The following is a 24233-nucleotide window of genomic DNA, read 5'->3' on the forward strand; positions in this document are numbered from 1 at the left end:
AGTCGGCAGCTGGTGATAGGTTGTTGCTCCACGTGAGAAGGAAATCTGCACTTTTTTCTTCTTGGTGAAGGAAAAAGGGAAACCGGATAATTGAGCCTCTGATGGCCCCAGAAAGGAAACTCTTTGAGGATCGAGGTGGAAGAGCTTATGAGGAGGCAGGCCAATGAGCGGGCAGCGGAGAGGCTGATCAACCCCCGTGAGCAACCAGAGATGGGTGGATGATGCCCACTTTCAGCTGCAGAGCATCAGGTGCAGGCGGGGCAGCAGGTGGACGAACACAACGTCTTTGAGGACCCCTTAGAGCCCGGTGAGTACCACTGAAAATGTGCTCCTACCAGGGGTGAGCCAACGCTTCCACTTCAGCTTTTCCTTAAGAAAGGAAACGGCTACTTGCTGCCACTTGTAGGTCGGAGTCTGCTGCTTTATTTTAGTGCTCGAGATCTCCTGTCATGTACCGCTGTGTGAGGCAAGGCAGGATAGCAGATAAAATGTGGGAGTCGGAGACAGAAACCAAACTTAAAGACAATTTATTACTGACTACAAAAACACCATAACTAGACCAAGAAATACTAAACAGACGAACACACAGCTGGAGGGAATGAAGGAGGCTGTGAGAAGAAACACAAGGGAACAGATCACAGGTGGGAACAAAGCTGAACATAATCAAACTAACGAGACCAGGAAGCAAAACTAAACAAGATGCACACAGGACGAGAGACTGTCAGAGTAAAACAGGAAACAGCAGAAACACACACTGAGACACAGACTGACTGAACACAGGGAACAGAGGGAGGGAGAGAAACAGAGACACGACTGGGGAACAGGCCAATCAGCATGGAGACAAGACTGACTTCACAGAGAGATACTAACACAGGAAGAGGGCGGGGACACAGAGGGGGGATGATAACACAAAACCTGAGGCTAGATAACAAACTAAGACCTGGGACACAAACAGAGACACAACAATCATGACCAAAACTTCACCTCAGAACATGAAATGAACCAGAATCAGACGTCAAACACAAACGCTGGCTCACAGACCAGGACCATGAGCCTCCACACAGAAAGACTCCACCCAAAACAGGAACTCTCTTTCTGAGAAGTGATGGTGCTCACCACTGCAGCACCACGCTGCCCTGTTAGTTTCTGTGCTGGTAAAAATAAAGATGAATAAATAGTTCACTCTGACATATTTCCTGTGTCACAAACACTTCTTCTCTCTGCTGCTTCGATGTACTTACAGTTTGTAGAAGGCAGCGTCTAACAAAGCCGTGTTATTATAAACATACTGCAGCTGCTGAGTTAAAGCTTATTATCTCTGTGATAGAAAATATTAAAAACAAAACTTCTTTCAGTGTTTTACATTCTTGTAACTGAACTTCAGATCTTGTTGAATGTTGTTTTCATTTGTACATAACTGACAGTCTGACGCCTCCTGACGTGTCAGAAGAACTGTGACTCGTCCTGTTTTACTTCCTCTTTGTTTTCTCTTCAAAGCTGTCGGACTTAAAGACACAGACAGACGGTGAAGCTGCTCAAAGATCTTTCAGCTCAAAATGTCTACAGAAATTCAAAGTGTTGAAGATTTCAGGGTGAAATACAGCAGAGGGTCCCAAGAGGATGGAGGAGTGAGAGAGCAGAGTGAGGTGGAGGTGTTAGATGATGGAGAGCAGCACCCTGACGTTGGCCTACAAGAAGCTGGTAAGCAGGAAATCATCAAAGTGACCAAACCAAAGAAAATGTTGGTGATGAAAGTGTTGTTCAGTGTCTTTTAAAGCTCTGATATCCGACCACTTTAAGACATATTAGTGTTCGTGTCACATGTGCCCAGAATATGTTTCCAGTCCAAACTGGCACACAGATCATTTGTTGCACTGGGCCTGTTTACTCCCAGTTAGGAGCTCCGTTTCTAACCGTCTGACTGTTTCAGTGTCTGTGGCTTCAAGTCAAACTGGTTCAGCTGCTGCTCTGCTTTCAGGAAGAGGTCTGTGAGTGGCAGAGAGAAGCAGCCAATAGGAGCAGCACAGCTCTTTCTGCTTCCTCTCCAAGTGATAACATGACTGTAAATACAGCCAGATTGTCCACACAGTCATTGTTTTAAACATATGTGAATGTCGAGTTTGTCCGACAATGTTGTGCTTCCAAAAATGCGTCTTTCAGAGGTGCAGAGCAGCAGCTTGGTATGCAGCTGCAGTGTGTTAGCAGCTTCCCCCTGTAGTTAATGCAGCACGTTTAAATCAGTAGTTCATAGTTGTTCTGTGGTCTGACAACAGGAACAGAAAGATGCAGATTCATTGTGAGTTCAGCTGCATCAAAATGCAGTATGAGTGAGTGTAGAGAGGAGAGAAGCAAACTGATGGAAACAGCTAGCAGAAAGCTAACTGAGTGTAACTGAAGCACAAACACAGAGTAACACACACCCAGCACCACTCTGTTATAAATCAGCTTTAAAGTTTCCACAGTTCATGGTTGTTCCTCAGCATTACACTTTCCTCACAGCTCTGACCCGCGTGCAGATGATCGTCATAGAAACGAATATTCTGGGACTCTCCTCCATATTTGTCCCTCAGGTTTCTACACTTCTTTCTACGTTCCCTCACGTCCATCAGGATAGTTTTGCTCATTTAGTCCTTATATTGAGAGGAGGATTGTTTTTCTCTCACTGATCTATTCAAAAGCTGCGACCAAGAAGTGGCCAGAAATGCATCGACCGATCACAACAGCTGGAATGGACTAATGTTACTTTGTCCTTGTTTGAGTTCCTGTAACTTTTTAACAAACTCGACTAATTTGTTTGGTAAATCTGATTTACTTTCTACTGGGATCATTCCTACAGTGAGGATTAATAAAAAGCTCCAAAGTCTCTCATTAGTGCTTCATAAATGGACTTTTTGTTTTATCTTTGTAGATGTTCACACCGAGAAGAAGCTTCCAGCTGTGAGAAGAAGCTGGTTCAGAGCTTTTGAAGTGAACCTGGGAGTGCTGTATCTGCTGATTGTGGTGGGAATCATGACACGCTGTGAGGAATTTGATTCCAATATGTTAGATGTTTGATTTTGAACATTAGAAGTGAAATGATTTGATGCTGCAGACCTGATTGTGTTTAGTTCCTGTTCCCACACTGCAGAGTTTCTCCTACTTCACTGGAAAACACACAAACAGCAAACTTGTTACTATAATGTTATTGTAGGGTCGACCTCACAACATAAAGCACCTTGAGGCTGTTGCTGTGATTTGGAGCTGTAGAAGTCAAACTGAATTGAATGATTAAGACAACGTGTGTCCTCCAGTTGGACAAACCTCCAACACCTAAGTAGCACACAGGTGTAATCCTAGTCAGGTGCTTTCAGTGTGGAGGAGCTCCAGCTGGGCTCATCACTCCCACACATCCTGGAGAGAATGAAGAGCTCGTCCAGTGCTGCATGACCAGGATGGAAACCACATTGTTGCTCTGAATTTGAGATTTCACAATTGGATGGAGTTTCTCCTTCAATATTCTGACATAAACCTTCTCAGGGAGGCTGAGGAGTGTTTGAACCCACCAGCCCAGATTTACAAATCCAGAGGCCGAGTACCCGACTCTCATGTAATGTTGCAGAGGTGTGTTAACCAGGACGGCCCAACAACAAGGAGTATTTCCTGGTGACCTCACAGTAAGATGTGCAACATTTAAGTGCACTGTAATTTCAAAAAACTTTTCCTCCTTATGTTGGACACTTTTTCACACAAGTACTTCTGTATTCCTTTGAAAATCAAATCAAAGAACACACGAGAAAAAAAATGAACTGCATCAGTTTTCCTGAAAGTGCAAAATGTAGAATTGAAAGGAAAAGTTACAGTTTAAAAAACTTTAAAATCTTCGGTCAGCAGTGAAGCTAAATTTAATTGTTGTTCATTTAAAGAGTGTTTGAGACGTGGTTCAAACTTTCCACATCGACTGGATGAACCTCAACAGTTCAACAGTTTGTTTCTCTATAAGGCAACAGCAAGAAAACAAACTGTAACTGACAAAATAACATTTCCTGGGTCGAACCAACTGTGACACTGAGGTGTGACTGTGTTTGTGCTTTTATGTGTGAATGTTCAACGTCTTTAGAAAAAGAAGAGTTTATACATTTTCTGCTTTATGCAAACTCAGTCAAAAGCTCAACAAAGTACACATATTGTACAACACAGAGTTTTATCTGTAGTTAAGAGAAACAAATGCAGTTAAGACATTTTTATGCAAATTAATCACACGGTCTGTGTTTCCTTAGACGCTGCCACTTCCTCAAAGCTTCTTCCTGCCTGAAAGCAGACAGAAGGCTGGACAAGAATAAAACAGCTCGATATCTTCCAGGGTCAGTACTGCAGAACTGTTAGAGTACAGCTTAAACTCCTGCTCAGCGTCTCAGTCCTCTCACGATGTCCTCAGATATTTATGCCAAACCAGATCTATCAAAGAAGGTGAGATACAGCAGAAAGCAGGACGGAGCAGAGTGGGAGCAGAGGGAGGTGGATATCTACGAGAGTACAGATGAGATCAGAGATAGTTATGATCATTTTCAGTCACAGGAAGGAGGTAAGTCAATTATAAATCTAAATGTACTTCCAGTTTGTTACAGTCAGCTTTTAATGCCAAATTACTGCAGCCCACCAAACATCTGTTTCTCCATTTGCTGTATGAACCTTTTTAATTTAAATTCTTTCCCACAATAGTTTGTACGTCACTTATTGATTAACAGGAACTTCTTTCAGTCACAGTGCAGATGTTATATTTCCTTTGTTTTTTGGCAACCGGCCCTTTTTTGACGTTAAGCTGATACAACCACAACCACAGGTCTGTTAACCACAGACTGACAGGAAATAAGCACAAACCAACATCCACACTGCTTTCTAACAGGACCACAGACTCTGAATCCTCCTTCAGTCCTGAAGGGCTCTTTCAGATGTGCTACACTGGGTCTAAGAGTGCTGTGCCTCCTGATGTTAGCTGGGATCATCATCCTGTCCATATGCTGTAAGATAAGATACAACCTCTGAACTTCTCCTGCAAATGAATGTATGACTGATACTGAATCCCAGCAGCCAACAAACATGCAGCTTCACAACCAGAACGTGTCCTTCTGCCACAGCAAATACAGGAAGTACATGAAGCCAACACAGAAGCAGCAAACACTGCAGTTCCTTTAATGACCACTGGAGGCTGATGCTGAAAGCGAGTCAGTCCCCACAGACTCCCATGTTAAAATGAGCACCTTTGCTGCAGTAAAAACATGTTTCCATTCAGGACCAAATGAGTTTTGGTCTCTAAGGATAGTTTCCTCTTCATAAAAACTGCACGGTGGCATTTTAAATGGAATTCTCTGATCAATAATATGAGCTGCTGTGTGGTACAGCCTGACCAACACGTTGGTTTTGCTGACTGAGCTTCTAGTATTTCATCAGTCTGTTACTTAGCACTGATTAGCAGGTGTGTGTCTGTGTGCATGATTCCTGGCTCATATCTTGTGTGTGTTGTGGAGTGAATGTTCTTGTTGTTCCTTCAAACTCTTCACTCAACACGGTGATTCTGTGATTACATCAACAAAGCAGACAGGCAGCAGCATCTGCTGCAGACTGATGCAGGTGCAGCCACACTATGTTAGACAGTGGCCGTCTGTCATTGTGCGACTAGTTAGTTCACTTGGTGTATTAAGCAGGTAGCTAACAAGCTAATGTTAGCTCCATTCATCTGCTGGGATATATCAATGAATCTTTTTTTATTACATCAAATCACAACAACAGTTGCCTCGAGGTTCTTTATATTATCAGGTAAAGACTCCACAATAACAAAAACAACAACACAGAGAAAACTCCCAGCAGCTGCTGATGTTTGGATTTTAAGGTGGTTTGATTCTATGTTTTAAATCAGTTGATGATCTTCAGCTGACCTTTAGCTCCTGGTGGAGCTGTGACAGACTTAATGCTGGATCAGCAGAAACATCACAAATCTATGATGTGAGAACAGAGACGCCTGCAAAAGGACGTCTGAAAGCAGGAAGTTCCTGGAAGCTGCAGGAAGAAACATTTATTAATTATAAATAAGCAGAAAGAGGAAGTGTTGAAGCCTCAGAGCAGCTTTGACTGAATGTAAAAAGACATATTTTCAGTGAGAACAGGCACATGTCACATGAGTCAGAATCTATTCTTTCAAAGCATATAGATAACATCTCTGACTACAGGTGTAGAAATGCTGTTTGACTCTTCACCTTCTTCCTCCACACTGAAGCACAATTATTCTGAATCTTGTCAGTGGTTTTTGTTCACAGTTGATACGTATTTAGCTCATCAGATTTCCTGTAGTTCTAACACCTCCACCCACAGGACATGTTAAAGAGCAATGGCTGCAAGTTTCTGACTCTTATTGATATTTGACAAAGCAGAGGAAGAAGATTATTTCTGTTCAACGTTTCACTCATTTTATTTTATTTTATTTTATTTTGGTTTCACTGAAATATTTCAGATGCTTTGAACAAGAGTGAAAACAACAAACTTCACTTCAAACACAATAAACTGAACCACAGTTACAACGAGCTACAGACTGAACATCAAGGTAAGAAAGTATTTAAAATTAACAAGAAAATACTAATGTCAGATAAAATTTATATTTACATTTTTTAACATGTTTTTTTCTACAGAGACAAAACGACTCAACAGTCAGTTACAGGAAGAAGTGAAGAAGCTGAAGGAGAAGATAGAAGGTAATAAAGTTTGAATAACTGATAGAAAACATCAGTGTTACACAGTGATAACCTGATTGTGTCTTTGTTTTGAATCCTAAATGTTTGATGCTGTGTAACAGTTTCTCTGTATAAATGTAAGTTTCAGTTCATTATGAATAAGAGAGAAAACCTGAGTTTAAATGAAGCATTTACAGGGAAAATGACAGGAACCAAAGATTAATGTGATACAACAGGACACAAAGTCTGACTTTAAAACATGTGTTTGACTTTAAGGGAAGTGGTGTCCAGAAGAATGGACGAGGTTTGGAAGCAAGTTTTACTTTAAATACACTGAGAGTAAAACTTGGTCTGAGAGTCAAAACCACTGTAAGACCAGAGGAGCTGATCTGGTGATGATAAAGAGCAAAGAGGAACAGGTGGGTGTGTTTGTTCATGTCTGTGTGATCTTTGATGGAGCTGACAGTGAGTTACAAAGTTCTTCATACTGTGAATTAAAGCCACACATTGATGATAAGTATACATGTGCAAACATACAGACACATAAACAAAGCAGCACATTCATTCCATCAGAAACACAACAGTTAGAAACTATGGAGGAAAATAAAGGGGAAAAGATTGAGGGAGAGCTAACCTGTAAAAATGAGTTTCAGCCGTTAACAGTCAGCTGACCTGATAGTCTGAGGAAGGCTGTTCCACAGTTTGGCTGCAACAAGCTCAAAAGCACGATGGCCTCTGGTGTTCAAATCAGAGCGAGGGACAGTTGGGAGACGCTGATTAGATGATCAGAGAGGCCGGCTGCAGTGATAAGGTCCAAGAAGCTCTGCTATATAAGCAGGGGCCTGTTCATGCACAGCTTTATATGTTCATAACAGGATTTAAAAGAGGATTCTGAATTTCACTGTAAGCCAGTGAAGAGAAGCAAGAATAGGTGAGATATGAGACTGCAGGCCAGGTTTTGTTTGCAGCCTTGCTGCTGAGTTCTGCACTAACTGCAGACCAACTATGGAGGACTGAGAAATGCAGGTGAAAAGTGAATTACAATAATCAGGCAGGAGAAAGTATGAACTCAAAGTTCCAGATGATTGAATCACAGTAAAGATTTGATCTTTGCAATATTTCTGAGCTAAAGGAAACAAGACTGGCTGACCTTTGACATGTGAGGCTCAAAATGCAGCTGTTGGTTCAAAATGATCTTTAACAGGTGATTGGATGTTACTGGTGAGGGGGACGATGTACTGACTGACCTCCTCAGAGGAACTGAGCCAAACAGCACAACTTCAGTTTGAGATGAAGGAAGTTTAAATCCATGAAGTGATGACAGAGAAGCATTCACTGAGGCAGGAGAGGCTCGACAGAAAAGCATTAGTGTGTGTGTGTCATCTGCACAGCAGTGCTAGAAGATCCCATTAAAACCATTAAGCAGATGTCACAGGGGCAGCATTTATAAAGAGAACAGAACTGGTCCAAGGACTGAGGCATGTGGGACTCAGATGAGGACACACATTGATTAATATGAAGTATCTGTTTGATATTCAAAGATGGTCGCTCACAGTGGACATAGATGGCTTCTTTCACTCCTCTTTCAAACCATCTGTCCTCTCTGTCCAAAATGTGAACATATCCTTAAGATGCAGATGGACTGCTGAGTCTTGTCCTGTGGAGGTGGCTCTTCTGTGTTGTGCCATGCGCTTGTGAAGTGGCTGTTTGGTCTCTCCAATGTAGAGGTCTGGACATTCCTCGCTGCACTGTACAGCATACACCACATTGTTAAGCTTGTGTTTAGGAGTTTTGTCTTTTGGGTGAACCAGTTTCTGTCTGAGCGTGTTGCTTGGTCTGAAGTACACTGTGATGTCGTGCTTGGAGAAAACTCTCCTGAGTTCCTCTGATACACCGGCTACATAGGGGATGACAATGTTGTTGCGTCTGTCCTTCTTATCCTCCCTCGCTGCTGTCTGGTCTTCTTTTCTTTGCCTCTTTGCTGACTTTAAGAACGCCCATTTAGGATAGCCGCACGTTTTGAGTGCTTCCTTTACATGTGTGTGTTCCTTCTTTTTTCCTTCAGGCTTAGAGGGAACATGTTCTACCCGGTGGTGTAGGGTCCTAATTACTCCAAGTTTGTGTTCCAGAGGGTGATGGGAGTCAAACAGGAGGTACTGGTCCGTGTGTGTGGGCTTCCGGTAAACTTCGATGTTGAGGTTGCCGTTCTCTTCAATGTGCACGGCGCAGTCCAGGAAAGGCAAACAGTTGTCCTTTGTGTCTTCCCTGGTGAACTTGATGTTTTTATCCACAGCGTTAATGTGCGCAGTGAAGGATTCCACTTCTTGTGTCTTGATTTTGACCCAGGTATCGTCCACATATCTTTACCAGTGGCTGGGTACTCTTCCTTTGAAAGAGCCAAGAGCCTTTCTTGTGAAGTTGGTCCTTTCCTCCAAGGAGCTGTCTTCTTGTAGTCGTTTTCTGACAGTCTCCACGGCCTCTGTGGTGGGTATGCAAGTGAAGAGAGAGACTACATCAAAGGACACCATGGTTTCATCTGGATCCAGGGTAAGTTTCTGGACCTTGTCGGTGAAGTCGGTGGAGTTCTTGATGTGGTGTGGGGTGTTCCCCACGAGAGGAGCAAGGATGGTAGCAAGGTGTTTAACAATGTTATAAGTGGCTGAGTTTATGCTACTGACTATGGGTCTGAGTGGGACCGCTTCCTTGTGGATTTTAGGAAGTCCGTAGATGCAGGGTATGGCATCCCCTGGGTAAAGGCGGTGATATGTGAGGCGGTCAATAATTTTGTCCTTTTCAAAGTCTTGAAGGCAAGCTATAACTTTCTTTTTGTAGCTGCTTGTGGGGTCTCGCTTTAAGGCTTCGTAGGTATTGTTGTCACTGAGGAGAGTAGTGATCTTTGTGTGGTAATCTGTAGTGTTTAGGACCACGGTGCATCTTCCCTTATCAGCTGGTAAAACAGTGATGTTGTGGTCTTTGGTCACAATGAACCCACCCGAAACTCTGGCTGATTGGGGCCCACACCCAGTTCCACACCTTGGCTCAGGCGATTAGAGGATCATCAGGGGGTCCTTTTGTCCCTCTGTGGGGGGAAACTCCCACTAGGTTTATATCTGGGACTCTCCACCATTTGACCTTAGAACTGAAGAAGCTTCTCGGATGAGAGGTGAAACGTCTTCAAGTAACTTAAAGAAGTCCAGACGCTTTTCTTTGCAAGCTCCTTTGACTGTGTTAATAAGAGGAGCACCATCAACAGTATGAAGGCTGCAGAGAAGTCAAGCAGGACTCAAATGGAGTCTTTATCCCAGCGCAGAAGAATCTGGTTAGTAACTTTCATGAAAGCTGTTTCAGTGCTGTGGTTTGTCTGGAACCAGGTTGGAATTGATCAAAGATCTGAAGGAGCTGACGAGCAACTTGATTTAAAACAGTGGGATGTAAGGAGGGTTGATCCCACTCACAAAGACTCTGGCTGTTTGAAAGTCAGCTGAAATGAAAGGGACTGGTTTCTAATAGAGAGAAGTCAGGGGGAGATGGCAGCAGGAAGGAGTTTGAACTCCAACAACAGAACTGGAGGAGAGACTTGGGGCGGTTGAAGAGGTACAGACTTGAACTCTGACCTGATACTGTTGATGTTGCCAGTGAAGAAATCGAAAAATGTCCACAGTCATTAGAAGACATGGGAGTGACAGCAGTTTGTCTCTGGGAAGACAACACTGACTGTAAGCCTGTCAAAGATGATACATCTGTGATTGGATAGTAGGTCAGACATGTGGAAGGTCAGCGTTATGTGTGGGGCCGACAACATGATGCACTACATGAAATGATGCTGCAGTGTTCATCAGTTGTGTGGCAGTGTTGTTAGAGGGATCATCAACAAGTAAATTAGACTCATCTACTAAAATGACTTTATGAACAATAACCGATGAGAGAAGATTAGAGAATCCATTCAGGAAATGATTGCAGGATTTGGGAGGTGGATCGATTACAATACAGCAAACTGGAGATTCACATTGAATTATGAAGGAGAGGAATTCAAAGCAGTTAAAGAACCAGGATTAAATGGGAACCAGTTCAGATGATCCTTAGAAACCAAGTCAACACAAAACATTGAAATAACAGAAATGTTATAAAATGAGAGAAATCCTCATAATCCAGATTATTTTTCTGATTCAATCCAACTGAATCAAATGATTTGTTAACACTGATTCCACTGCAACACTGACTGAGCTACAGGAGGAGCTGATATTCATCGATTCTTTGGCTCTTTCTGATTTCTGCACAATGGAAGAAAAGTTTCATCACAGTTATTCTTCCTTCAGACATGTTCACAAGATGATGTCACTACAACAGAAGTGCTGAATTATGACTGGAGACAATATTTGTGTCTCTTCTCAAACAGGAATTTGTCAGTAAATTTGGAGGAGAGTCCTGGATTGGTCTGGAAGCTACATGGACATCAGAAGGATATGAATGGCTATCAGGAGGATCTAAATGGAAATGGGTGGACGGATCAGCGCTGACAGAAAGGTGAGACATTAGTTTGTTTCTATTCCAGAGTTATTATTTAGAAGTGAAACACTGATGTTTTGGAACATAGATCAGCAATACATGAGCTGAGCTATTTTCCAACAGCCCCACAAACTGAATGTAAAGAAAAGCAGAAATCCTCCTTTGAATGAACAGCTGTGCTTGAACTCTCTTCATCTGCAGTCTGTGATGACGTTCAGTTACAACAAGTCAGTTTGAAGGAATCAGGATTGAAACATGTTCAAAGCAGCGACCGACACATTTCACTTTGTTCAATTTGTCTTCATGTTTTTGTGCTGTAATGTTTCTTTTCTCACAGAACAAAAAGTGTTTCAGAGAATTCCTGTCTCTTCTTCTTTGGTGTTTGTAAAACTTCAGAACATATGAAGGAAGAAGCTTCAGTAAATATGACCTGATAGACACACATTTCAAAGTGATGTCTGTAAACAGCTGACAAAACAGTTTCAAACAGCAGAAAGTCAGCTCTGACTTCTTTTTATTCTCCATTTTTACAGCAGGAAGATTTCATATTCATCAAAGCTTGAAAGCTGTTTTAGTGTGCATGATGATTCTCAGAGAAAAGTCTAAAGGAGGGAAAGTGGGCGAGAAACCTGGGAAAGAAATACAGCAAATATTGGAAATATTCCAAAAGAGACGCATATTTATATGAATGTGACAATAGTTATGAGTTTAGTCCAGTTTCATATCAGATTTGATCTCTCTGACAGGTTCTGGGCACCAGGACATGAGAATCCCCGTTCTGGATACCGTGGAGTCTGCTGTGACGGTGATGGGAGATGGACACAGTCATATTATTCTAATTCAAAGACCTTCATCTGTGAGAGATGAGTTTGGTGCTTTGATGTAAATGTTTGAATAATCCAACCAAAGACACCTCACTATGAAATGTCCTGCATGAGCCTCAGACTCAGCTTACAGTCTTTACTTGTTCATTCTGCATCATATATTGATTACATATATTGTCCCTCTGTGCTCTGTGCTGTACAGTAAGGTTGGAAGTCATCCACACAAAACCTTGAAGTACTTCATTACTCTGTAGTTCCAGCAAATTGTTCTAATAAAAGTCAAAGTGCAGCTTGTCTTTACTTTGCTTTACTTGGTTTATTCATCAGTCTGTTGGTCCTAAAACTACAGTTCTTGGTCTTGTTTCAAAAAGTTCAGCAAAAAATATGTTTGATTAATAAGAATTTTAAAGGTTCTGATCAGCTGGAACATCAGAAGGACATTTTTAAACCTCTGTGTATGTGAAAGTGACAGAAAGACATTAAATGTTAATTGTGTTATGTGAGTCATATATATTTAGTTTTGCATTTTATATGGAAGTTGTATTTAATTTTTGTATGATGGATTTGAAAAACAAATATTTCACATAAAGCTTTAAGTGTTGATGACTTTAATTACAGATAAATTAACTTACTCAGTAACTTATTGGTTGAATTGTAAACGAGAGAAAACGGCTTCAGAGCTCTAAGTGTCGCTATATTAAAGGTTCAACATTTAACTTGGAGACACTTTGAAATATTTCAAAACATCAACAGAATATAAAGAAAACATCTCTGACGTCATGTTCAACACATCTATATATGAACTGAAGTTAGCATCCAGCTGATGCCAGCCTGTACTAGGGTTGCCAACTCCCTGAAAAATAAATAAGGGACACCTCGTGGCCAGGGCCGGGCAACCCAGTTCACCCTTCCCAGTGTGGTGAATTTTGTAGCTCTTTTTTTTGTGTGTGAAATTATTTTTTAACCATTTGACTTGAATTTGATTTAAGCAGATGCATATTCTTTGTGATATGACCATATGGGAAACAAATGATCATTTAGCCATTTATTTTTAGCTCAAAATGACAACATTAACACAGTAAAACAGGTCTCTTTCTTAAACAGAAGCCTGTCATGCTTAACTTTTGAGAATATAAGTAAATCTTTCTTTAAAAGAACTCTGTCCTGCTTAACTTAAAATTATATAAATTAATATAAAACAATAGAACAAAAATATTCTTGTAACAGTGCACATATAGTGCATTTAGTACAATTGGCTTCAGTTGAGGTATTATTTCAGCTTTTCTAATGCTAATCAGCTGCTCCTGTTTGTAAACCCGCTTGTTCCCATGATTACGCATCATAACTCATCATCATTATTCATCTATGTATTACTTTTATGTATTAGTCATCTATTTGTTGTAATCATCCATCCTTGCAGTTGTTTATTACACAAAATAAATTATATTATCACACTTCTGGCCACATAGAGCTGATATTCACTGCACATGCCCATATTAACCTTAACCAGAGGGTTTAAACAACAAACAGTGTTTACATACCATATCTGCTTCTGCCGTGGCCTGGTGGACAAGAAATTGGTTAAGGGTTCCCCGAGCTTTCACGCCCCTCATGTTCTTCATGTGCCCACCACTAGAAGCATGCCTATGGAAAAAGTGCGCCGGCACACAGTGCAGTGCGCTTTAAAGGTGTTATCGTGCACTTTTCCAGCCAGGTGTTTCCCTTTTCCCATTCCTCCCTGTACTTTTGCAGCCTTTTTTTTCTTTCTCTGAGCGAACAAACATTGCTGCTCTAATGCTGGGCGCACACTGTGTGAATTTTGGCCCATTTTGAGACGATTTTTGAGTCATGCGACCGACTTGGTGATCGGCCCGATTTTGGCCTTCATCGTGCGTCGTGTAGTATATGTGGGATAACGAGAAGCACACTGTTCACGCGCAAACACGTAAACGTCGGTGAAAAAGATGGAGCAGCACGGCTGTGCAGCCTGTGATCTGGACACAAGCGATGGAGGCACAACTTGTAGAACTTTGGAAAGCTCATCCGAGCCTTTTCCATGTGGCCTCACAAAATTATCACGACCACAACAACCATGAAAATAGTTGGATCTACACTGCTGCTCAATCACAGCTGCCTGATCAATGTTTTTCATTAGCAATTTAGCAAAGTTGATGGTGGTGGTGTGTCTGTGTGAGTGAAAGACAGAGAGAGCAAGCGACAGAATTTCTGTTATAACCTTCATGTTATGGAGGCACAGTGTGAGCACTCAGGTCGCATCAGAGCATCGGGCCGTATAGTGTGAGACCTGCATCGTGACCTACCAACTTCTAACCCCTGCGAGTCAATCGTGCAGTTTGAGCAGGAGCTGAATAACGTGACTGAAAAAATCGCACAGTGTTTGCCCAGCTTTAGGTGTACTGTCGTCCGAGACTTGCACCGCAGTGTCGGCGTTTGTTTCCCTGTTGGCCATGCTTCTTGTTGTGGTCACCTGTTGTCTTCCGGTATTTTCTCCCTAAGCGACCTTTCCTCGACCAATGAGATGAGCGGTAATCTGAATTGTGATACTCGAATTGTCATAAGTGTGCTGTCAGCTCATTGGTCACAAAGCAGGAGAGGGGCTGGGAATTATGTTTTCAAACAAAGCGTTAATTCCATTAACATTTATAGACTACTTTTGATTCTCACTGTATTACGGGACAAAGTGCGTCGCTTATTAGCTCAATACGGGACGTGTTCTTTTGTTTCTAAATACGGGACGATTCCGTTTTTTAAGGGACGGTTGGCAACCCTAATCGCATAACCACTTAGCTGGCCGCGGCTGAACTAGCAGGCTCAAGAAAGGAAAAAACACTAAACACTCATAATAAACAAAACTGTCACAACATTGCAATACTATGAAAACACATCTTAAACATAATTAAACACATTTACTACTATTCTGACTGGTTAGTTGTTTTTTTGTCACAGTGCATTGAACTGCAATAGCGGTGCTATGTGAGCTAGGCTAACTCACCAGAATAGTTCAAAAGGCTCGAAGAAACACTCCGACTCCTTCGAGGTAGGTACCCGTCTGTGGTTCACCGCTAACGACAGCTCTCTCACAAATATTAATTGAACCTCTTTTCTCTCTTTCAACTGGGAAAAACCGTGCTCCGCGGCAGCATGGAGGTTTTCCTTGCCGTCTTTGTTCTTCTACACCACACCTTCACGCGCACCGAGATGCAGGTGATGCCTTCAGGGCAAGCCCGGGAATTAAACTATCAGACGAGAACTACGATGCATTCAAAGAACCCTGTACTTCTGATTGCTGTAAATCTTACGAGGGTTACATTTGTTTCTTTTTTCATTCAAGCTGAAGTCCGGGACAAACTGTGTTCCTTTTCAAATCAAATCAAATGACTTTTATAGTCACATCACATGTGCAGGTACACTGGTACACTACATGTGAGTGAAATTCTTGTGTGCGATCTTCACAAGCAACAGAGGTGTGCAAAAATACAATACCATAAGAACAAGCAAAATATAAGAATGGCATATTACTGAATGTGTATACTAAATATGTTTTTCTACGTGTGTGTACATGTGTGTGTGTGTGTGTGTGTGTGTGCGTATGTACATATTTTACAAATTAAATAGAGTAAACAATAAGATAAAATACATAAAATATACAGAGGTTGGTAGTTGGACATGTGCAAAACAAGTGGCATTTATATACAGTGTGGAGTGCATAATGTTGAAGTTCCAGTAGTGAAGCTGAGGTGTCTATGACGTGTTCAGCAGTCTGATGGCCTGATGGAAGAAGCTGTCTCTCAGTCTGCTGGTACGGGACCGGATGCTGCAGAACCTCCTTCCTGATGGAAGCAGTCTGAACAGTTTATGGCTGGGGTGACTGGAGTCCTTGATGATCCTCCCCGCTTTCCTCAGGCAGCGCTTCCTGTAGATGTCCTGGAGGGACGGAAGATCACCTCCAATTATCTGTTCAGAGCACCGCACTACTCTCTGGAGAGCTTTGCGGTTGTAAGCGGTGCTGTTGCCGTACCAGGTGGTGATGCATCCAGTGAGGATGCTCTCAATGGCACAGTGATAGAAGGTCCTGAGGATGCGGGGGCTCATGCCGAATCTTTTCAGTCTCCTGAGAAAGAAGAGGCGCTGCTGCGCCTTCTTCACTGTTTTGTTTGTGTGTACTGACCACGTAAGATCCTCAGCCAGATGTACTCCAAGGAACTGGAAGCTGCTCACTCTCTCCACAGCAGCGCCGTTGATGGTGATGGGGGTGTGTACTTCTCTGCACCTCCGGAAGTCCACTATCAACTCCTTTGTCTTTGCGACGTTGAGGGTGAGATGGTTGTCTTGACACCAGTGGGTCAGGGCGCTGACCTCCTCCCTGTAAGCCGTCTCATCACCGTTGGTGATAAGACCCACCACTGTAGTGTCGTCCGCAAACTTCACAATGATGTTGGAGCTGTTAGTGGCCGTGCAGTCGTAGGTGTAGAGTGAGTACAGGAGAGGGCTCAGTACACACCCCTGTGGAGCACCAGTGTTCAGTGTGATGGGGGATGAGGTGATGCTGCCCAGTCTGACCACTTGGCGTCTGTCAGACAGGAAGCTAAGGATCCAGCTGCAGAGGGAGCTGCTCAGTCCTAGATCCTGCAGTTTCCTGTCCAGCTTCGAGGGAACGATGGTATTGAATGCTGAGCTGTAATCTACAAACAGCATCCTCACATACGTGTCTCTCTTCTCCAGGTGTGACAGGGCAGTGTGTAGTGTCAGGGCTATGGCATCATCAGAATCAGAATCAGAATCATGTTTATTGGCCAAGTATATGTGCAGACACATACAGGGAATTTGGTTCCGGTAGATGGTGGCTCTCAAGCACAGCAATGTAAATCACACACACACACACACACGCACACACACACGCACACATGCACACACGCACACACACACAGACACACACGTGTCTATATATACACATTACACATACATACACAAAGCTGAGTTAAACCAACTATAAATAACGAATCTAAACTTATATACATAAAATACAGAAATGAATGAGGTGGAATGAATACTACAAAATGTACATAAGGTGCAGTTGCAGTCTGGCAGTGGGAGCAGTGTGACAGGTCAACTGTTAAGAAGGGAGATGGCGAGGGGAAAGAAACTGTTCCTGTGTCGGGTGGTCCTGGTCTGCAGGCTTCTGTACCGTCTGCCAGAGGGCAGCAGATCAAAAAGTCTGCGTGCAGGGTGTGAGGGGTCTGCGATGATTTTCCCTGCCCGTTTCCTGGTTCTTGAGAGGTACAGATCCTGGATGGAGGGCAGGGGGGCGCCGATGATCCTTTCTGCTGCCCGTACAGTCCGCTGCAGTCTGCTCCTGTCCTGTTTAGTGGCTGCTCCATACCAGACTGTGATGGAGGAGCACAGGACAGACTCAATGACCGCAGTGTAGAACTGGATCAGCAGCTCCTGTGTCGACTGTACTCCCCCAGTTGTCTCAGGAAGTACATCCTCTTCAAGGAACTTGAAGATCTTCACAGCTGACACAGGGCTGTCTGATATGGTGAGGGGGAGCAGAGTTGAGGGATGTCTCCTGAAGTCCACTGTCATCTCTACAGTCTTAAGCGTGTTCAGCTCCAGATTGTGCTGACTGCACCAGAGTACCAGCTGCTCAACTTCCTGCCGGTATGCAGACTCATCACCATCCTGAATGAGGCCGATGATGGTGGGGTCATCTGCAAACTTTAGGAGTTTGACAGCCGAGTTCTTGGAGGTGCAGTCGTTAGTGTAGAGGGAGAACAGTAGTGGTGAGAGGACACATCCTTGAGGGACCGGGTTTCAGAGGTGATCTCCCCCAGCCTCACTTGTTGCTTTCTGTCTGTCAGGAAGCTGGTGATCCACAGACAGGTAGCTGGTGACACGATGACCTGGGAGAGTTTGGAGGAAAGAAGTTCAGGCACAATGGTGTTAAAAGCCGAACTAAAGTCCACAAACAGGACCCTGGCATAAGTTCCCGGGCGGTCAAGGTGTTGCAGGATGTAATGTAATTCAACAAACAGACGGTTGAAGCTGTGTTCAGCTTACTGCATCTTATATCAGTTGTACGTGAGTAGCTGTAAGTAATCTGGATGCTACAGATTGCCCACGGACAGCAATCACTTTCTGGTAGACGATCAGTTTTTGGCACAACACCTGGAGCTCAGGGGGCAAAACAATGGCACGAGTGCTGCTGTTTGACTGAGGAAGAATAAAGTAGTCGTGGTAAGCCAATCACATGACCACTTCAAGATGACAAAGCAACAAGGTTTGTAAATTGTGCCACGTAAAACCAGAGTCATGATAAACAATATATACGCAGCGTTTTTCCCTCAATAGTTTCGTCACGTTTGCTGTCTAAGGACAGCGCAGCGAGACCTCTCTGCTTATGAACAAAAAATAAAAAAAACAAAACAAAAACATCCATTTTGTGTTGGTGGAAAAATGCACCATGTCGACCAATTAAAAAATGATATTTGGTTGTTTAGGAAGAGGGAGATGTTTTAGGAGTGACAGAGAGAGAGAGAGAGATTTGTGACGTTTAGTGTGTTTGGAGTGTGTAGTTAGTGTGTTGTCTTGTGTAGTTAGTGTGTAGTGTTGTGGATAGTTTTGTGTTGTGTGTCAGAACAATGAGGCGACTGCTGTCTCCAGGTAGAAACAGGAGTGTCACACCTGCTGCTGTCAGACCTGCAGGTATCAGGCTGTGATGTTTCCTTTATAGTGGACAGAAATATTTGGCACAAATAATTTGTGTGACATCTTGTTGAAGAACAGCTGATTGTTCTGTAAATAGTTTGAAATGGTTATTTAAAAAATCAAGGTAAAATTAAATGGATGCAAATAACTTTGTTGTTTGCAAAACTTGTGCATAGGATTTTAAAATTGACAGTTTATATTTGCATTTAAAGTTATGAAATATGATCATTAAACATGTTTGTGGTTGTTACAGTTTTTTGTCTGATTTTGATCAGTTGTGTTAATACAGTTTGTCAAAATGAAAACATGACTGTAAATTCAGACACGTGAGGTTGTGCTGAAGAGAATGAGACCAAACAAGGCAAGTAAATAGTTTTTAAAGGTGAAATGTGGAGGAAACATCAAAAGTAGTTAAAAATGGATTATACCCTGGACCCCAGAGTGTTAAACATTTTTTTAAAGTAACACAAAAGTTACTTTTCAAGTAATTAATTACTTTTAGAATCTAGTAACTCAGTTACTTTTTGAAGAAGTAACTAGTTACTATAATTAATTACTTTTTCATAGGAACTTTCCTGACACTGCTATCTACACACTCCAAACACACTAAACATGACAAGTCTCTCACATCTCAAGACTCGCTGTCAACCTCTCTCTCTCTCTCTCTCTCTCTCTCTCTCTCTCTCCCCCCCCCCCCCCATTTTATCTCGGCTGTAACATCTGATGATGTCAAATGAGGACACGAGGATGCGTGGCACATTACATGTTGCACAACGTATTCGTGAGTTTCATATCAGATAAGAAAAATATTTTCAGAAACCGCTCAGATGCACTTTTATCATTTTGTCCTATAAATTTGTTCCATCATGTGACTCGGCTGTCACATAAACACGTCTGTGTTCTTATTTAGTCACAGATCAGATCATCACATCTGTCAGGACAGAAAGACTAGCAGCAGTAAAAAGTACTGCAGAGGCTCAGGTTCATGTTCAGCCCAGGCTCTGTGCTGCAGCTCAGCCCCTCTCTCTCCACTTTCTTTACTGTTTCAATGGTCTCTGTCCAAAAAACAACAACAAAGAAATATCTGTGAAAAAGTAGAGTTCATAAACTCAAACCATGAATAAAATAAAATGCAAACATTTTATTTTGAAGGAAATTTAGTTTAATTTGTTGAATAAACCCAGAAAGTTGATTCTGTTTATCTGGACTTTGTGTTATCAGTTTTAATTCTAACTATGAACAAAATGTGGTTTAGCTTTTCCTGTCATGACGTCTGTACCTCCTGTTGAAAGCAGCTCACAGAGAGACAGAGACAGCGAAGCGACAGCAGCATCAGAATACAGAGGACCAACATTTACTTATGATTTACTGCAGAATCAGAATCAGCTTCACATAGAAAAGCTCCAGTTAACAGAGAAACACAGCGACTGAGTGACGGCTCTGCTGCACAGGAAACTGACACTGCTGAAAACTGAGCATCTTAAAATGTCTTCCATCATTGATGAGGATCCAGAGTTGAGCATGAATGTGAAATACAGCAAAGGAGAGGACAGAGGAGAGAGACTGGAGGGACTGGTCCTCCTCCATGAGAATGTGGACTCCTGCACAGACCGTCAGGTCCATGTTTCAACACAGGACGGAGGTAAGTATCAAATACTGAGGCATCAGGAATCAGGAGAGACTGTTTCCATCTTCTCAATAAAATATCAAACTAATACAGATCCATCAAAGCTTTTGGATCCAGAGACTCAGTTTATTCATGGTGTGGAGGAAAGTTCAAGCTTTGGTGAAGGTGTGCAGTCTCTGCTCTTATCATGGTTTATATGTTTCTATATTTTTTAATGTTTTCTGTTTATTTAGAGAATAAATGATAAAAAGTGTCTAGTTTAAAGTATCAGTGTGTTATTTTAGTAAGTGTAGAAACAAGCTGACAGAAAAGTGTTGGAGGAGTTATCTCACAGATCAGTGGTGAAGGCAGAAATATAAGAAACAAGGAAGTGTTGCTCGACACTGTGGAGCGAGTATAACCACAGAAACTACTCGAAGCACACTTGTCACAGCTAGTTTTAGCTGACAGGAAATCAGACCAATGAATAACAACTCTGTTTTCATTTCAGCAAATCATGGAGATATTGTTTTAATGACATAATATTCATGTTATAATAACCAACATTGTCCTCATGATCTGGTCTTTGTGTGAAACACGCTGATACACATTCGTCTGTTTCTGAGTCACATCAAAGCGTTTCTCTGTCAATCAGAGTCTCTGTTCTCACATATGTAAAAGTCACCTGAAGACGAACATGTGACAAAGTCTCCTGTAAATATCAAAACTGCTGGAATGAACTTGTTCAGCTCATCATCAGGTCGGCTGCAGGTGGAAAGTCTTTCTGACGATAAACCAATAAAATACGCTTGAAAAATGGGAAACAAATTATGATTAAAACATGTTTGATAATTAAATTAACAAATTCTTTTCTCTCCATTTTGCCTTCGTAGAAATAAAAGCCCAGAAGAAGCTTCCAGCTGTGAAAAGAAGCTGTTTCAGAGCTGTTGAAGTGAAGCTGGTGGTTCTGTATCTGCTGATTCTGGCTGGAATCACAACACGCTGTGAGGAGTTTTATTATCATGCTCATGATACACTCCCATGTTAAAATGAGCACCATGTTTCCATTCAGGACCAAATGAGTTTTGGTCTCTAAGGATAGTTTCCTCTTCATAAAAACTGCACGGTGGCATTTTAAATGGAATTCTCTGATCAATAATATGAGCTGCTGTGTGGTACAGCCTGACCAACACGTTGGTTTTGCTGACTGAGCTTCTAGTATTTCATGAGTCTGTTACTTAGCACTGATTAGCAGGTGTGTGTCTGTGTGCATGATTCCTGGCTCATATCTTGTGTGTGTTGTGGAGTGAATGTTCTTGTTGTTCCTTCAAACTCTTCACTCAACACGGTGATTCTGTGATTACATCAACAAAGCAGACAGGCAGCAGCATCTGCTGCAGACTGATGCAGGTGCAGCCACACTATGTTAGACAGTGGCCGTCTGTCATTGTGCGACTAGTTAGTTCACTTGCTGTATTAAGCAGGTAGCTAACAAGCTAATGTTAGCTCCATTCATCTGCTGGGATATATCAATGAATCTTTTTTTATTACATCAAATCACAACAACAGTTGCCTCGAGGTTCTTTATATTATCAGGTAAAGACTCCACAATAACAAAAACAACAACACAGAGAAAACTTCCAGCAGCTGCTGATGTTTGGATTTTAAGGTGGTTTGATTCTATGTTTTAAATCAGTTGATGATCTTCAGCTGACCTTTAGCTCCTGGTGGAGCTGTGACAGACTTAATGCTGGATCAGCAGAAACATCACAAATCTATGATGTGAGAACAGAGACGCCTGCAAAAGGACGTCTGAAAGCAGGAAGTTCCTGGAAGCTGCAGGAAGAAACATTTATTAATTATAAATAAGCAGAAAGAGGAAGTGTTGAAACCTCAGAGCAGCTTTGACTGAATGTAAAAAGACATATTTTCAGTGAGAACAGGCACATGTCACATGAGTCAGCATCTATTCTTTCAAAGCATATAGATAACATCTCTGACTACAGGTGTAGAAATGCTGTTTGACTCTTCACCTTCTTCCTCCACACTGAAGCACAATTATTCTGAATCTTGTCAGTGGTTTTTGTTCACAGTTGATACGTATTTAGCTCATCAGATTTCCTGTAGTTCTAACACCTCCACCCACAGGACATGTTAAAGAACAATGGCTGCAAGTTTCTGACTCTTATTGATATATTTGACAAAGCAGAGGAAGAAGATTATTTCTGTTCAACGTTTCACTCATTTTATTTTATTTTATTTTATTTTGCTTTCACTGAAATATTTCAGATGCTTTGAACAAGAGTGAATTCAACAAACTTCACTTCAAACACAATAAACTGAACCACAGTTACAACGAGCTACAGACTGAACATCAAGGTAAGAAAGTATTTAAAATTAACAAGAAAATACTAATGTCAGATAAAATTTATATTTACATTTTTTAACATGTTTTTTTCTACAGAGACAAAACGACTCAACAGTCAGTTACAGGAAGAAGTGAAGAAGCTGAAGGAGAAGATAGAAGGTAATAAAGTTTGAATAACTGATAGAAAACATCAGTGTTACACAGTGATAACCTGATTGTGTCTTTGTTTTGAATCCTAAATGTTTGATGCTGTGTAACAGTTTCTCTGTATAAATGTAAGTTTCAGTTCATTATGAATAAGAGAGAAAACCTGAGTTTAAATGAAGCATTTACAGGGAAAATGACAGGAACCAAAGATTCATGTGATACAACAGGACACAAAGTCTGACTTTAAAACATGTGTTTGACTTTAAGGGAAGTGGTGTCCAGAAGAATGGACGAGGTTTGGAAGCAAGTTTTACTTTAAATACACTGAGAGTAAAACTTGGTCTGAGAGTCAAAACCACTGTAAGACCAGAGGAGCTGATCTGGTGATGATAAAGAGCAAAGAGGAACAGGTGGGTGTGTTTGTTCATGTCTGTGTGATCTTTGATGGAGCTGACAGTGAGTTACAAAGTTCTTCATACTGTGAATTAAAGCCACACATTGATGATAAGTATACATGTGCAAACATACAGACACATAAACAAAGCAGCACATTCATTCCATCAGAAACACAACAGTTAGAAACTATGGAGGAAAATAAAGGGGAAAAGATTGAGGGAGAGCTAACCTGTAAAAATGAGTTTCAGCCGTTAACAGTCAGCTGACCTGATAGTCTGAGGAAGGCTGTTCCACAGTTTGGCTGCAACAAGCTCAAAAGCACGATGGCCTCTGGTGTTCAAATCAGAGCGAGGGACAGTTGGGAGACGCTGATTAGATGATCAGAGAGGCCGGCTGCAGTGATAAGGTCCAAGAAGCTCTGCTATATAAGCAGGGGCCTGTTCATGCACAGCTTTATATGTTCATAACAGGATTTAAAAGAGGATTCTGAAGTTCACTGTAAGCCAGTGAAGAGAAGCAAGAATTAGAGATGGACCGATCCGATATTACGTATCGGTATCGGTCCGATACTGACCTAAATTACTGGATCGGATATCGGAGAAAAATAAAAAATGTAATCCGATCCATTAAATATCACGAAAGCACCTCACAAAACTTGCAACACGCCGTAACTCACCTCAGAACGTTAGCACGTCGGAGCAGTATGCATCACGTGATAGAGCGGCTGTGGCATGCGGGACCTGTCGGTGGTCTGGATAGCATGTGGAGCTTCGCTAGCAACCTGGCATTTCATCTCCGACAAAGTTATCCCCGAGAGAAGTAAAGCAAGTGTCCATCTCTGAATGTTTGTAAAGCATTCCTGTGTTAAGCTTAACAAGCGATATATGGAGCGACTGCCTCTTCTTGCTGCTACTTCAATCATGAAACTGCTTAATGATCAGCTGATCGGCTTTTCT

General features: G+C 41.9%; 2 protein-coding genes and 1 long non-coding RNA gene across 7 annotated transcripts in view; all 3 read left to right on the forward strand.

Moving 5' to 3' along the window:
* LOC113014104 (CD209 antigen-like protein C) overlaps window positions 1–24233 on the forward strand; it is a 41397-nt gene that overhangs the window by 9587 nt on the left and 7577 nt on the right. The window lies entirely within an intron of this gene.
* On the forward strand, window positions 1489–12320 carry LOC113014103 (CD209 antigen-like protein A). Of its 3 annotated transcripts, none has more exons than XM_080296720.1 (8): window positions 1653–1701; window positions 2909–3000; window positions 4257–4561; window positions 6485–6574; window positions 6660–6722; window positions 6978–7120; window positions 11098–11225; window positions 11954–12320. In XM_080296720.1, the coding sequence occupies exons 3-8, from the start codon at window positions 4405–4407 to the stop codon at window positions 12072–12074; spliced, it is 702 nt and encodes a 233-aa protein (XP_080152846.1). In that variant the 5' UTR covers window positions 1653–1701; window positions 2909–3000; window positions 4257–4404; the 3' UTR covers window positions 12075–12320. The 3 variants fall into 3 exon arrangements, with proteins under 3 accessions (XP_080152845.1, XP_080152846.1, XP_080152844.1); XM_080296718.1 differs by lacking the exon at window positions 1653–1701 and adding an exon at window positions 4883–4999; XM_080296719.1 differs by lacking the exon at window positions 4257–4561 and having other exon boundaries at window positions 1489–1701; window positions 2909–3019.
* LOC145423823 (uncharacterized) lies at window positions 20057–23079 on the forward strand. Its single transcript, XR_013904878.1, has 3 exons — window positions 20057–20402; window positions 21260–22745; window positions 22831–23079. It is a non-coding gene; the product is annotated as an uncharacterized LOC145423823 (long non-coding RNA).

This window comes from Astatotilapia calliptera, chromosome 22 (genome assembly GCF_964374335.1).
Source record: "Astatotilapia calliptera chromosome 22, fAstCal68.1, whole genome shotgun sequence".
NCBI classification, from domain to species: domain Eukaryota; kingdom Metazoa; phylum Chordata; class Actinopteri; order Cichliformes; family Cichlidae; genus Astatotilapia; species Astatotilapia calliptera.